The 16,712-nt window shown below is 43.0% G+C and overlaps 1 protein-coding gene across 5 annotated transcripts in view; it reads left to right on the top strand.

Moving 5' to 3' along the window:
• TAMM41 (TAM41 mitochondrial translocator assembly and maintenance homolog) overlaps nucleotides 1-1,139 on the top strand; it is a 50,258-nt gene extending 49,119 nt beyond the window's left edge. For 3 of the 5 annotated variants that reach the window (XR_007460234.1, XM_049642747.1, XM_049642745.1), the window contains one exon: nucleotides 42-129. Coding sequence is in view for 2 of the 5 variants with exons in the window: in XM_049642748.1 (XP_049498705.1) it covers nucleotides 42-118 (77 nt within the window). In the remaining 3 variants the exon portion in view is untranslated. Of the gene's footprint in view, nucleotides 1-41 lie in introns of all 5 variants that reach the window. The other 2 variants (XM_049642748.1, XM_049642746.1) reach the window with 2 other exon arrangements.
• The last annotated feature ends 15,573 nt before the right edge of the window (nucleotides 1,140-16,712 follow it).

Genomic DNA, 16,712 nt, shown 5'->3' with positions numbered 1-16,712 from the left:
AAGCCCCAACTTTCTAACCATCTCTTCTTTTTGTCTTTTAGGCATGAAGAAAACAGTGGTTTATAGTTCACTAAAACTACACAAAATGTGGAAAGGATGGCTGAGGAAAACATCCTGATTTTGCTTGCTTTTATATATGTTATGTGTAGTTGAATAAAGTGATCCTTTTTGACAGAACAGCGTTTGTCACTTTGACGCACTGCTTGAATTTGAAGATACCTTGGTTTGTATAATATTTGATTTTGAAACGTATGTGTTAGACATTTATCCAGGGGAGACCCAAATGCCTTTGAGGACTTACCATGAGAAGAGAAGAATCCTCTTTACATACAAAACCATCTGTGTCCTGCTCACATAGGAGCTTTAGCTGTGGTCTGCGTTTTGGTACGTGAGAGTCAGTGAACGGAGAAATTATGTGTACAGTTGTGGACATGCAGCCCACGGGTGACAAGCAGGGAAGTGTGGCTACCTCTGTCTCTGAAGTCTCCTCTTCACCTGGCTTTTTCCATTGAGAGCTCACAAGTGTCATGTCAACATTTTCCTAGACCTAGGCTTTTTACATTTCTCTTTGTTCTCCTAGAAGGTGTATGACAGTGACTTGTGGGTGAGGAGCCTGTGACCATCACTTGCAGAGCCTTCCCTATTGTAACAGGAATGTTTGAGTAATAGGCAACCCACCGCAGAGGGCTTTGAACAACAAACAATACATTAGCTCAAAGAACTGAAAAGCTAACAGTGTGGTGGGCTTCAGGGTTGGTTTGATCAGCAGGTTGACAGGATCGCTCAGGACTGTTTCTCTCCAACTCTTCTCTCTGCCTTTTGTGGTGTTGGCCTTATGCTGAGGCTGGCTCCCCCTCATAGTTCTGAGACTGCTGGCAACAACTTCAAGGGCTATATGCTTCCCCATTTGCATTTGGGGAGACAGACCGGGTTTCCTTCAAACTTCCTCTTAGAAAAGCAAGAAAACTTTCCAGCAGCTCCCAGCAGGCCTCCGTCTGGTTTCATGGGCCCTAAGTGGGTCACTTGCCCATCCCTGAGCCAGTAAGTACAGAAGCATGGCTGATAAGCTTAGGCCTGAACCACTTGCTCCAACCCAAGAGCCAGCTGTCCCTCAAGCTCATGGGATGTGGGGAAGGTGTGGATGCCAGGACCTTTCCTGATGAGGTGACCCAAATCCTCATTCCTGAAGGAGCTGTGTCCTTATTGGATTGCTCTAGTTAACTCTTGTTAACTTTTACTGTTGAGCATGGCTCCAGGTTTTACGTATTGAACAGTGAGAATTTGACAGCGCTTACTATTCTGCAGAACATTTCTCATGACTCTTATCTTCATAGCAATACTATCAGTAGGCACTATTATCCAACTTATAAATGAGGAAACTGAAGCTCAGGTTAAGTAATTTTCCCAAAGTCACACTGCTAGTTAGATGGGAAAGCCAAGATTTCAAATCCAAACATTTGAATAGTCTGAATCGAGCTCAGTGTTCTTAACCACTGTGCTATTCCACAACTGAGCACACAATAGGTGCTCACTAAAGGGTAGTGTTATTGTTGATATTACTTCCATTTGACTGATACCTGTCTTTTGGAGACTCTTTTATTCACTGCCCTGCAAAACTAACCAGTTAACTAAATAAAGCTTAAATAAAGAAATTTCTTTGATTTCTGTCCAGAATTCTTTAAAACACTGTTCCAAAATTTACAGTCATCTAATGAAAGGCCTGATCCCCAAAAGAGTGCTTCCTCACAAATTGAGAGTCATGGCTTCTAGTGATAACATTTCCCTTTATTACCCAGGTGACCTTGGAAAAAGCTTTGGATTTGGTGACCATAGCCTCATGATCAGATTCCAGGTCAGCTGTACCACAAATCAGCCAGGTGACATTGGGCCCTCTCTGAAGGAGTTGATGCTTGAGTGTTCACACTCCGCTCGAAGGTGAGCAGGCTTTGGGAGACTGGAGAAAACATAGTTGGCTAAGACCATAAATACAACACTATCCAACACTGGTGGGCTGCCTTGGCCCACAATCATATGTCAGAACCCAAGTGACGCCTAGATGAATGTCAGAATGTCCATGTGGTCAGAAATATTCCTTCATACTTTGTCACAGAACTTCTTAGTAATTCTGTAGCTCCCTGGGGGGTTGCTGAGGGGTCTCTATGGCCAGAGTCTTGGATTGCACTACCAGCTCAATCATGAATTCCTTTTAGGTACTATGTGGCCGATGTGTCTTCAAGTCCCATGTCTCCCTCCTGAGCCTTGCCCTTCTGTTGTCCTGGAGCTGGCCGTCACCTTTAACAACCAGATACCACTGCATTAGACTCAGAGAAGATGCTCATTGCTCTAGACACTGTCCCACCAAAAAGTTACTGAGCTAGTCTAACCCACAGAAATGCCCGTTCTCCAAATCCCAACTTGTGGTAAGGAGCAAATGAATTAGTTTTATAGGCACAGGTGGGTATCTGTGAAAGTACTTTTAACAAGTGAAGGATTGAATGGAATAGGGAAAATGACCTGACATTTCTTCAAGGCCGAAACACCAGGTGTGATACATGAACTGCTTCATTTAATCCTTAGGCTACTTCTACAACATAGATATGAGCCCCAGTTTTTTACAACCAAGGAAACCCAGGGTAAAGAAGTTAAATAACAGGCCCACTGGCCCATGGCTCCATAACTAGTACATGGCTAAGTTGGGACTTGAATTCAGGTCTGTCCCACTCAAAAGACTATTCTCCAGTATCACATTCCACTTCAGGTCTTGCCCGTAAGATGTGGATAATCCCTGGATTGTCCAGATTATTTCTATGATTATTATCAGCTATCACTGGCCATGGAGCTAAAGACACCTGGTATGGTTTTTTTACACCATTTCTGTTTCTTCTGAGATCAAGTGGAACAATAGAAAATTCCTTCCTAGAATGAGCTGCTTCTGGAGAGATGATGCATGATATGTCAGAATTTATGGTGAACTTGGGAGACCATTTATACTCTTTCACTTTACAGGTGGGACAAGTAAGTCCCAGAGAGGCGGTGACTTCCAAGGTCACATATATTTGTCGACAGCCTGTACTAAAACTTGCCTCTCTACATCCTACTTAATTCCCCTTTCACTTAAGCCTGCTGTTCCACCCACCCAGCATGCAGGTAAATTATAACAAGGCCTTGGATTTCAGTAGCTTTTACAAGATAATGAGGAACAAAATCTCTCAGCTCAATATTATTTTCAAAAATTATAGGACACCCCACCTAAATGTAACTTCTAATCCTTAACTTGAGTTTTATTGTCCTCAATCCCTTCTTGTATAACTAACCTACTCTAACAGTTGGGCAACAGATACAGGAAAGTCTTTCCCTGGGATTTCAGGTTAAAATGGGTTATGTGGAAATAGATTGGAGGTTATGGCAAGTGAAAAAGCAGGAAAAAGGCTTAAATCTCTCAGGGAGGAGAATTTAATTCAACTGGTATTAATTCAATATTGCTAAGCAATGTTGGGTTGGAGGGAGAAGGAATGTGCTGAGTTGACCATACTTGTGATCCTGCCCTCAGTAAGCTTACGGTATATCAAGTAGGGAGGACAGAATTTATCCTCATAACACAAGATGAGAAGGGATCATTGCATGAAGACCAGTTCATTCATTCATTAATTGAGTCATTTAACAAATATTGTGTGTCAGGAACTGAAGCACCAATAATGAATAAGACACTGTCCCAAATCTAAGGATCTTAGAATGCAGTGAAGCAGTCAGGTAAGTAAATTGGGAATTATATTCATCCAATAAATGCTTAACTATAGGGGTAACTATAGGGTGCTATGGAGATACATAAAAGTAACAGCAAATACTTGTTGAGCCCTTAGAATAGTGTCAGGCGCTATTTTAAACACTTGTCATAGATTTATTCATTTAATCCCCATCACAGCCTTATGTAATAGGGACTCTTCCTATTCCCTAATTTATGCCTGAGGAAACAGAGGCACAGAGGAGTTAGGCCTTGCATGCCATTTCAAAGCTGGTAGATGACAGCCAGGATTCAAAACTGGGCCATCAGTTTGCAGAGTCCTGCCTCTTAATCTCTTTGCTAAACTATCTTTCAATCACTTAGTGTTCATCCAGTCTGAAGAGAAGGACTAAGTGGTGTTCAGCCCGTTGCTTTATGAACAAGTAGGAGTTACCCTGCAGAGAAGGAAAGACTATCCCGGGCACAGGGAAGTGCTCGCTCAAAAGCCCTGAATGGAGACATCACAATGTGTTTAGGGAACTAAAGCTAGCTCAAGATGAATAAAATGCCAGGCAGATACTGTACAAAAGTGAGGCTAGAGAAATAACAGAAGTCAGATCATAAAAGGTCTCCTAAGGCCTCTTAGTGTTATTAATCATTATCCCCGGAGCAGTGGAGAGCCAGTGGGGGACTGGAGAGTGGCCAAACTGGATTTGCATTTTATAAAAATCATTTTGTCTGCAACATGAAGAATGGACTAGAAGGGACAAGACCAATCATCCAAATGAGAGATAATGGCAACCTAGAGCAGACTCATTGAGAAGGGACCAAAAGGGACGAATTCAAGTGATGTTCAGGAAGTGGACTCAGTACAACTTGGTGGTTGAATATGAAGAAGGTGCCAGGGTTCTGGCTGGGACAACTGGGAGAATGGTGTGCTATTTCCCAAACTGGGGATTCAGGAGGAGGTGCAGATTTGGGGTGGCATGAAGACAGTGATAAATTCAGGTCTCGGCATGCTGAGTTTGGAATGTCTGTGGGAGATATTCAGTAGTCAGTTGGCCACACAGGTCAGAAGCTGGAAGTGTAACTAGGAGAGTTGGCAGGTAGTAGATTGTGGGAATGGACGAGATTCCCCTAGGAAGTCTATAGAGTATGAAGAGAAGAGAGCCAAGCTCACAACACCGGGAAACACCAACATGAAAGAGGCAGGGAAAGAAAGCTAAGGGGTAATGGACAGGTCAGAAGAACACCAAAAGAACAAGGTGTCGGGTCATACAGGGGACGGTGAGGAAGGATTAAATTGTATTACTGTTCCCCAGAATAATCTGTTTTCCTTCCCTGCAGTTCCCCACCCTATGGGAGGAGTAATTTTCTTCTCTCCAAGGACATCAGTTTGGCCTTATGACTTTTTTTGGCTAATGAAGTGGGAATGGGAGTGATATGTGTCACTTCTGAGCAAAATTTTAAGAGCCAGTCCAGAGTTTACCATGTCTCATTTTCCCTCTGCCACAGGACTGGCAGTATTCCAGATAGAGGCTGCTCCATCGACCTGGGTCCTCATTCAGTTGGGAGGATCAAAAAAGGTTTCATGCATTCAGTTGATTTCTTAATTTTTGGCAAGGGCACCCAGACATAAATGAGGGAAAAATGATTTTTTTCAACAAACAGTGCTGGGACAAGCGGATATCCACATCAAGAGAATGAAGTTGAACCCTTACCTCCCACCATGTATGAAAATTATCTCAAATGGATCTAAGCCTGAATATAACAGCTAAAACTATAAAACTCTTAGAATAAAAGATGACTAAATCTTCATAACCTTGGATTAGTCCATGGCTTCTTAGACATGACACCAAAAGCACAAGCAACAAAAGAAAAAAAAATAGACAAATGGAATATCATCGAAATTTAAAACTTACGTGCTTCAAAGGACACCATCAAGAAGGTGAAAAGGCAATCCACAGAAAAATGAGAGAATATATTTGCAAATCATATATTTAACAAGGTACTTGTACCTAGAATATATAGAAACACTTATAATTCAATAATAAAAAGATAAGTTACCATGCTTTAAAATGGGCAGAAGATCTGGATACACATTCCTGCAAAGAAGATACACAAATGGCCAGTAAGCACATGGAAAGATGCTCAACGTCAGTCATCAGGAAAATGCAAATTGAATCACAACGAGATACCACTGTATACCCACCAGGGTGGCTATAATCAAAAGATAGAAAATAGCAAGCGTTGATGAAGGTGTGGAGAAATTGCAACCCTCATACATTGCTTGCAGGAATGTGAAATAGCACAGCTGCTGTGGAAAACAGGCTGGCAGTTCTTCAAATGGCTAAACATAGAGTTACCATATGATCCAACAATTCCACTTATAGCTATAGAGCCAAGAGAAATGAAAACATATGCCCACAAAAAACTTGTACAAGAATATGCATAGCACCATTATCCACAATAGCCAAGAAGTGGAAATAACCTAATATCCATCACTGATGAATGAATAAATAAAATATGGCATATCCCACACAATGGAATATTATTCAGCATTTAAAAAGATTGAAGGGGCACTGGGTGGCTCAGTCGGTCATCGGACTTTTAATCTCAGCTCAGGTCATGATCTCAGGGTTCGTGAGGTTGAGCCCCACATCAGGCTCCGAGCTGACAGTGTGAAGCCTGCTTGAGATTCTCTCTCTCTCTCTCTCTCTCTCTCTCTCTCTCTCTCTCTCTCAAAATAAATAAATAAACATGTAAAAAAAAATAATGAAATACTGACAACATCCTACAACATGGATGAACCTTGAAAACATTATGCTACTATAGAGAGACAGAAATTAATTAATAGTTACCCGTGGCTGGAGATGGGTAATGGGGGGCTTGGGAGTGACAGCTAAGGGATGCAGGGTGCCTTTTTGAAAATGTTTTTGAAAATGTTCTACAAGAGGGGTGCCTGTATGGCTCAGTCAGTTAAGCGTTGACTCGGTTTCAGCTCAGGTCATGATCTCGTGGTTTCATGAGTTCAAGCCCCACATCAGGCTCTGTGCTGGCTGTGCAGAGCCTGCTTGGGATTCTCTCTCTCTCTCCCTCTCTCTCTCTGCCCCTCCTCTACTCATGCTGTCTATGTCTCTCTCAAAATAAATAAACTTAAAAAAAGAAAAAAAAGAAAAACATTTTAGAAAATGTTCTAAAAGTGATTTTGGTGATGGATGGTTGCACAACTGTGAATATACCATAAACCATTGAATTGTACTTAAAATTCAATACATAAATTTGAATATAAGTTTAAATACATAAATAGTAATTTATGTATTTTAAAATACATTTAAATTTATTTATAAATTAAATTAAATTAAATTATTTATAAATTAAATACATTTAAATATATCTAAATTTGAATACATAAGTTTAAATACATAAATGGTAAATAGAATGGTATATGAATTATATATAAACCTTCAAAATGAAAGAAGGTTTCATGGAGGAGAAACCCTTTGAGATGGTCTTGAAGGAACGAGAGAAGTTGAGTGGATGGAGAAAGAGCAAGTAAGAACAAGCCTAAAGGCTGGAAAAGTAAGGAGGTGACAAAGAGCAGGTAGTAGGACATTTTTGGGTTTTTTTTTTTTGCTTGAGAATTTAGGGTTTTGTCTGAGGGTTTCCCACCAGAGCTGTGTGTCATCTTTTAAGCCAAGCTAGACTTCAGGACAAGGAGACAAATCAAAGGGTATCACATTCCCTTTGTTCCCTCTCCAATGCTATGCCAAAGATAACCTGGATGTTAGCTACACTGCTTACCGTCCTCTACCAGAAGATAGGATTCCTCAGCCTGTCCCTGGCCCAGGGTTGCTCTCAGAAATGTTGTTGGGACCTTTGAATTGAGAATCTACAAACCTCACTACATGAGGAAGCATGGCTAACAAGACGGGCTACGGTGACATCCACTCTTACCTCGTTTGTATATTGAGTGGCAGGTGGCAGGTTTCTCGCTATTTTCTTTTTTTACAGAAATTGGAGACCCAAGTATCGTTCCTAAAACCTGGAGCGACTTGTACCAGGGAACTTGCAGTGATTACATATTTTCCTCCTTTGTGCAGATAAATAGCCGATCATCTGACAAGAGGCCCACAGACTTCAGGGTCCTTGTGCAAGTATGACACAGAAAAATGTCAGTCTGTTAATACAGCTGCTGTCCTTATGAAGGGCAACCTAACACGGGGTAGAAGTTTTAGGAGGATTCCTCAGGAAACGGGCTCTGAGAAGGGAATCTGCTTGCAGGAGGGGTATGGAAGCATGCTCTCAAGAGTGATACCTGTAAGAAAGTGAGAGCAGAGGCATCTGGGTGGCTCAGTCGGTTAAGTGTCTGACTTTGGCTCAGGTCATGATCTCAGCATTTGCGAGTTCAAGACCCACATCTGGATCTCTGCAGTCAGCACAGAGCCTGCTTCAGATCCTTTGTCCCCCCTCCCCCCCCCCCAGCTCTCTCTCTCTTTCTCTCAAAAATAACAAACAGGGGCACCTGAGTGGCTCAGTTAAGCGTTCCACTCTTGATCTCGGCTCAGGTCATGATCTCACAGTTCATGTGTTTGAGCCCCACATTGGGCTCTGCATTGACAGTGTGGAGCCTGCTTGGAGTTCTCTTTCCCTCTCTCTCTGCCCCTACCTCACTTGTGCTCTCTCTCTCTCTCTCTCTCAAAATAAATAAATAAACTTAAAAAAATTTTAATATAAAAATAAATAATAATAACTAAACATTAAAAAAAAAAAGAAAGTGAGGGCAGCAGGATCAGGCAGAGGGACGAGTTGAGCTGGGATGCAGCTGTAACAGGGGCCTCAGCCGTTCCTTCAGGAAGCTCTGGAGCTGGGTGGCTTTGCAGGGTGGTCCCAAACTGAGACAAGGCAGTCAGGACTTCTTACTAATGCAACAACAAGTTATTGGATGTGGGACCTAGCCTGATCAAGGCAACTTCCTTTGGCTGGTGGCAAAGCCCACAGAAAGACCCAACTGTGAACTGTCAGCTGGAGGAATGTTTGCTGTGTTTCTGGAGGGAATCTGAATGGTGCTGAAGTCAAAAGGGCCTTCTGGACCTTTTTCAGCTGATAAAACTTCAGAGCCCCCATAATGTAGAAGAAACATTCAAACATTAAATGTTTATATGTTAACACTCTTTTATTTTTTTAAGCTGGCTCCACACCCAGCGTGGACCCCAATGTGGGGTTTTAACTCACGACCCTGAGATCAAGACCTGAGCTGAAATCAAGAGTCAGATGCTTTGGATGGAACTGGAGGGTATTATGCTAAGTGAAATAAGTCAGTCAGAGAAAGACAGGTATCATATGATTTCACTCATATGTGGAATTTGAGAAACTTAACGTGACCATAGGGGAAGGAAAAGAAAAATAAGATACAAACAGGGAGGGAGGCAAACCATAAGAGAGTCTTAAATACAAAGGACAAACTGAGGGTTGATGAGGGAGGGGGGTTGGGAGGGTGGGGAAAATGGGTGATAGGCATTGAGGAGAGCACTGGTTGGGATGAGCACTGGGTGTTGTATGTAAGTGATGAATCACGGGTATCTACTCCTGAAGCCAAGACTACACCATAGGGTAGCTAACTTGACAATAAATTAAAAAAAAAAAAAAAGAGTCAGACACTTAATTGACTGAGCCACCCAGGTACCCCATTTGTTAACATTTTTCTTGAGCACTTTTTTCTAGAGGTCTCATAGACCTCCTTTCCAATATGGTGGCCACCAAACACATGTAGCCATAGAGCCTTTGAAATATGACTGGTCCAAATCGAGGAGTGATGTAAGTATAGAGTATACACCACATTTCAAAGCCTTTGTATGACAAAAGGAATGTAAATGTCTCAATAATTTTTTTACGTTGATTGCATATTGAAATAATTATTTTGAAAACATTAGCCAAAATATATATATTTTTAAATTTTTTTTAAGGTTTATTTATTTTTGAGAGAGGGAGACAGAGTGTGAACGGATGAGGGGCAGAGAGAAAGGGAGACACAGAATCCGAAGCAGGCTCCAGGCTCCGAGCTGTCAGCACAGAGCCCAACACGGGGCTCGAACTCCTGAACCGTGAGATCATGACCTGAGCGAAGTCGGACACTTAATTGACTGAGCCACCCACATGCCCCCAAAATATACTTTTAATGCTAATATTAATACCAATTTCACCTGTTCCTTTTTACTTTTTTTTTTAACATGCTACTAAACAGTTGAAAATTAACAGGTGTGCCTCCCATTGTATCTCCACTGGGCAGTGCCCTCATGGATGTTTTCTGACAGTCTATATACTGGTTTCTTTCTGCAGTGGGAAAAAGGCTCTTTCTCTCTTCATTTGATGGCTGGTAAGAACTCTATTCATCTCTTCCAGCCACCCATGCCTTGCCCATAGTAAACTCTCACAAAAGCTGGTTCAGGAAAATGATGAAGCAAGAACATCCCATTTTGTTTCACTTTTGTCTTTCAGATGCTGCTATGCAATTTTATCGGATTTTTAGCTTCCTCACAGATGGGAAAGAAGAAAGACGGGGGTGTGTCAAGGGTGTGTGAAAGACAAGGGAGCTTATTAGGAAGTCATGATGTCCTTCAAAGAAAGCAAGCGGGCAAAGATCCCGCAATAACAATGGTTACTATTTGTACAGAGACTTAACAGCGACAACCATGTTTCTGCATTTTCGCGGGCATTATCTAGTTTAATCCTTACAACAGTACTGTGAGATTTGTATTTTCATTACCTTCATCTTACAGGTGAGGGGAACCTGTCTCTCCCAACTCTAGTTTACATTACCTGCCCGACCCTGCGGGATTTGTGTTTTTGACCCCTGTTCCTTGCCCAATTACATGTTCTTTATATTGAAAAACTGTTTGGAACCAAGTGAGTAGGGTTCCAGTCTATGTCTTAGTTCAAAGACCTTGATGGGACTCTTTAATCAAATGCACTTAAATTGTAACTTTAATACTTATTTAGACCTGATTTGATCCCTGCAATAGAAGATTCCATATAAGTTTTTCTCTTGTAAGCACACTCGAGTTGTTTAACACAACCTTATTATGCATCTTTCTTAACTCAGAGTTAATTTTAAGGTTTCCTTTTTGGGAAGACCAGATGCTGCAAATAATTTGTTTTTTTGTTTTTTTGTTTTTTTTTTTTTGAATTCTGGAGCTATTCCAGAATATGAAGCTAATCGAAGCAGATAACTGTGAATTCACTGGGAGATGACCCATTTCCAACTCTGCAGGTCAGGGAGGGGTTTGAGGTCATCTTTTCACTATTTTCATTAGGAGTACAGTCACAGCTAGCACAAATGCCACGATGTCAATGGTTTTATTTAACTAGAACAACAAACATATGTTTTCCAGATATTTTTATTCAAGACCAAAAAAGCAAAAGATCTTTTTTCCAACAAAAGAATGAGAATTTTAGAAATGTTTAACTCACTTATAAATGTAAAATACGTTTGTTTTTAAAATACGTACTAACCAGGCTGTTTTCATCAGGTTGGCATGTGAACCTTAAACTATGTGATTATTTTACACGTGATTACATATGTCCATATGATTATGCAGCTAACACTCTTCTCTGTCTCCTTCCTCTTTATTTGCAAGACAGAAGAGAGTGCCTCCTTACTTTCCAATTCCCAAATATTTCCACACAGTATTAACTTATTAAAAGGAAATATGTAATTTTTTTATGCTTATGGGTATGAAAAGCTTCTTAACTCAGAAAGTCACCACATAGTTGAAAGGGAAAGATGTGGCCTCTCGGGATAGTCAGACCCAGGCTCAAATCCCAACCCTACTGCTTATCAGCTGAGTGGCCCTCCTTTATCCTCCAAGAAGTTGGGCTTCCTTTTCTGGAAAATGAGATAACTACCTTGCAAGGGTTGGCATGAGTCTCAGATTGACCAACAATGGTAGCTTTTTATCTGCTGTAAGATTACAGGCATCTTCCCCAAGAATCCCAGTGATCACGAAGCAGCAAGGTAGAATGGCTCCAAATCTGAAGGACCATAGGAGAAAAAAGGTAACACTGCCTGAGTACCTCCTGCTCTCCTGCACTTCACCTAAGTACATCAATCTCTCTACAATAACCCTGCCAGGTAGGTGTTCATATTCCCATTTGCACTCTGCCCTTCTCACTATGCTTCTTAGATTTAAGTTCAAGTTTCCATTATGCCAGTTACTCTATGGGCTTGAGGACAACATTTATTCTAATGCTCAGTTTCCTTATCTGTAAAACTGCATTAGTATTAATCCTGACCTCACACAGTAGCACCTCAGCCCCTTTAGGGAGACGCCCAAACCCTTCATAGAGCTACATGAGCTCTGAATAAAAAAGCAAAAGCTCCATTGGTTACCTTTAGGATTGAATGGGACAACATGCATAGTAACACATAGCTCACAAGAGGAGCTCAGTAAATAATCATGACATCTGGATCTGAATTAAGTTACCTCCACTAGCATAGTGGCATGATTTTATTTTAAAACTTCTCTGGGGCACCTGGGTGGCTCAGTCGGTTAAGCGTCTGACTCTTTCAGCTCAGGTCATGATCTCACAGTTTGGGAGTTCAAGCCCCGCATCAGACTCCACACTGACAGCCCAGGACCTGCTTGGGATTCTTTCTCTCTCTCCCTCTATTTCTGCCCCTCCCCTGCTCTCTCTCTCTCTCTCAAAATAAATAAATAAACTTAAAAAAAATTCTCGGGGCACCTGGCTGGCTTAGTCAATAGGGCATGAAACTCTTAATTCTCAGGGTTGTGAGTTCAAGCCCCACTTTGGGTGTAGAGATTACTTAAAAATAAAATCTTTTTAAAAAATAAAGAAAGAAATCTCCAGGATGGTGGCAGGGAATATGACAGAAAAGAAGATGGTGAGCAGGATTCTAAAGCCTGCAGGGAATGTAGGGGAGGTCATTTGGAGATAGTAATAAGAAAAGTATTCTGGCTCACCAGTTTGGACCTCAAAGGGCAAGAGGTAAGGTCCAGGGGCAGTCTTGGGAGCCAGGAGATTGCAGGCTCTGCCCTTGGGCCTGTGGTGTGTGGTTGCTTCGTGGAACATGCTCCTGCTTCTGCCCATTGCACAACTAGTCAGCCTGTGCTAGCCTGGCCATCTAGTTACTAGCCACTCTGGAACTCAATTACTGCTTTTGTTGGCAGGATGGGGAGCCTGCCTAGGTCAGCTTGGTTTGATAGGGAACTTTCCAGGTGCACATTTAAAGGGAAAGAATACTTTCTGATTCCCAGGGAAGAAAAGAAAACAACTGCCTGAGCTGGGATGGTGGCAAGAAGTGGCAGGAGAACTCTCCCTTGCTCTGTTTTGTCCAGGAAGTTTTCCTGTGCATACACAGAACATTCACAGAGTCAGAGGACAAGGGTGCTCAAACCTGTTTTAGGTGGCAGAGCACCTGCAAGGCAGCTTCCTTTGCAGAGGATGATGAAACACTGGCATTTCTGTGCCTCGTTATACAAACGATGACTTAGCTCCAAATACATTGGTGGATTTCGCTTGTAGGTCAGGCTAGAAACACCTGCTTAATTAATTGTGCAGACTGTTAGAGAATAAAATCACAGCCATAAGCGTACTGGCTCACAGGAGGAACAAGCTATTGAGCCACTCAGGGTCCAGTTTCCAAGTGTCTCCACGACATTCATTGCCAATATCCACTTGCCAGTAGGTTTGGATATTCTCCTAGTACTTGATAGTAGTCATCAAAGGAAAATGTTGGGAGAAAAAAATTAACAAAGTACTAGTCTTTAGCTTTTTTTTTTTTTTTTTAAGCAAATCGGAAAGAAAAAAAAGATCACACGTAGGGTACTTTGGAGTCAGAAAGACCTGGGTTTAAATCAAGATTATTAGCTGTGTGACAGTGGGCAAGTTACTTAATCTCTTGGAACTCGCTTGCTTCCTCTTCTTTAAGAAGGAGATAATACCTCCTTGGCAGGATTGTTCTCAAGATTAGCATTCGTGTATGTGAAGTCCCTGGCACAGTGCCAGGCCCACAGTAGGAAGCTTAATATAGGGCAAGTATTGTTAGTGTTAATGGCATCAGAATGCTTCGTCCAGTTGCTGAAACATCATTGTTCCATCAGTGGGGAAAAACTAAGCTGGAAAAGGCCTAGAGACGATTGAGTTGTTTCCCCCCATGCAACAGATGAGGCAACAGAGACTCACAGAGGAGCCCAACATCACACAGCAAGTGTGCCCTGAGCCAGGCATAGAATCCCAACTCCCAGTGGCCTCCCCGCCATGCTGTACTGTTCTCTTCTGCCAACCCAGAGCCTTTCTAAAATGCCCCACGTTGTCCCTGGAGGCCACTGGCTGTGGCATGTATTCTCTTCTGGTGGCCAGCCAAGAGGAGACAATGTGCAGTGACTCACCAGGTGAGCCAGTCCTCAGTCCCTAGTTACTGCTCGTGTTAGAGAAAACACTCCTGACGGCCCACATGTTTGTGTTTCTTGTTATGTGTATTCTTCCTGCTGTGGCTTGGCTGTTTGCAGAATTTGTCAAGGTAGGTGCCTTGTCCCCACACAAGGCCACAGCTCGGGAAGCTGATATGGTGGCCACTTGGAGCAGGGAAGGGCCCAGGTCCTCAGGCTGGGCTGGGCTGAAGCGTGGGGGAAGCTGGCTGCCAGCCTAGGGGCTCCAGAGAGCAGGTCTGGGCAGAGAGAAAGGGAACGGGAATGGAGGGAGGCATGTCAGCACTTGTCTGCAAGTCACTGGGGAGAGAGAGAGAGAGAGACAGAGAGAGGAGAGAGAGAGAGACACCTGGTACAGGAGGAGCCCGAAGCAACACAAAAGAACCCACGTGCACTTTGGGGACCATACCCAGTTTTCACTACCTTGAAGACCCTCTTTATTATTTCAAAGACTGCTTGATGCCTTAAAAGATTTTGGTCGTTTCTCCCCCTCCCCTCCCCTCCTGCTCTTGTGATCCCATCCTGGACACATGCCACTCCTGTCCTCCACCTTCCTGCTCTGAGGCTCAGCTGGGGTGGCTGGCCCGCCAATCATGTTCATGAATTTCTATTATGTCACCGGCAGCCAATCACAGTGGCTGATTAGTATGTGATAACCAGTGTTACTACCTTGGGTTGACATAATCCTAGCCGAGAGCAAAGAAGCTTGACAGTTTTTGTCAGCAGGCAGAACTTTGTAAACGGCTGTTTGAAAGCCTGCATATTTTTATAAGGCCACTCATAAACCTTCTCCGTGTCTCCACCCCATGCTGACTATTGAGTCATCTGCACACCAGGGTGAAAAACGGATATGCAAAGCCTGCAGCAGACACTGAGAGACCAAGAGAGGCACTTGCTCCTAACTTTGCAGCTCCTGGCTCAGTGTGAGTTCTAGGAGGTGCCCTGAACACACTCTTCTTTACTTAAATTAACTGGAATCAAGCCTTCCTGTCTCAGACCAAATGATGCTTTGCCAAGACTTTGTACCTTATTACCCAAGCTTCTCCTTGCCTGGGCTGTGGGTTCCTTGGGAGGACTGTCTCTAGTATAGGCTCTGTATCTCCCTCCTCCCTGACACAGGGCCTGCAGAGAACTCCAGTGACCCAAATGAGTGTCGGGCTTTGGCGCCTGCCTGGCGTACTGCCTGGCCTTGTAAGAAACAATGGCTGGTGGGTGGGAAGCAGAGTTCTATTTTCCAGCCCAGCCCATACTGAGGACCTGACTCTTCTTGAAGTCTGAAGACATCCTCTGGCTCAGTTAAAAAATCATACTTCCTTTGCTCCATTTTGATTTTCACCACTAACGGGAGAACTTCTGGATAGTCCGGAGTCTACTTGCTCTCATTCTTCCCTTCGTCTAATCCATGAGGCAATAAACCACAGCCCCCCAGACACATTTGTTCCTCCTCTTTTTAGCAATAAAGTTGTATTAGGACACAGCTAGGCTTATACATTCGGGTATTGTCTGTGGCTGCTTTCACGCCTCAAGAGCAGAGTTGAGAGGTTGTGACAAAAATCATATTTCGGCAAGGCTATGTGCTACTTGGCCCTTTACAGAGTTTGCAAACCTCTTAATTCATCTCGCTGGCTGTCCCCAGAGGGATCTCTCAAGCTTCAGATGTGATCATGCCATTCTTCTTCAAAACAAAGACAAACATTTTCAAAACTGACAGAGCATAAGCAGAACTTATTGGTGTGGCTCTACACAACCCGCCCGTGCTACGGTCCATCCCTCCTGTGCACCCTTCACCTCTGCTCTTGCTCGCCTCTGACATCACCAGTCATGCCTTTGTCCACGGTGTGCCTGATGCCTAAAATGACCTTCCACTTTCTCCATCTGCCAAACCTCTGAACATCCTTTCTTTTTTAAAATTTTTTTAACATTTATTCATTTCTGAGAGACAGAGTGCAAGCAAGGGAGGGGCAGAGAGAGACAGGGAGACACAGAATCTGAAGCAGGATCCAGGCTCTGAGCTGTCAGCACAGAGCTCAACATGGGGCTCAAACTCACGAACTGTGAGATCATGACCTGAACTGAAATCAGACGCCTAACTGACAGCCACCCAGGCGCCCCCCTCTGAATATCCTTTAACACTAAATTCAAATGTCACCTCCCCGAAGCCCCCTTCCTACATACCAGCAGAATTAATTGCTCCTTCCTCTATGCTCCCACAGCTCTTTGGACAGATGACTGCCATTGTATTGACCAAATGGGATTGCATGATGTGTTTATGTGTTTGTCTCCACCACTAGGCAGTGAGCTACTAGAGATCGGGGACCTTGTCTCATTGCCTTTCTGCCTCTGACAGGAACGAAGATGAATCATCTAGATGTTACAAGTAAGTCAGAAACAGACCTTTATAAAAGTACCAGGAACCTGACTGTAACGACTTATCTAATGCCATCTCTCATGATTGACTCTCTGGTTTTTTCTCATCTCTGTACTTCCTGGTAGCCAGAATATCATAGGTGCTCAGAAAATGTCTTAATGAGTGAGTTTGTAAG

This window comes from Panthera uncia, chromosome A2 (genome assembly GCF_023721935.1).
Source record: "Panthera uncia isolate 11264 chromosome A2, Puncia_PCG_1.0, whole genome shotgun sequence".
NCBI classification, from domain to species: Eukaryota; Metazoa; Chordata; class Mammalia; order Carnivora; family Felidae; genus Panthera; species Panthera uncia.
The sequence above is the reverse complement of the archived record's forward strand: the minus strand, read 5'-3'. Positions and strand labels throughout refer to the sequence as shown.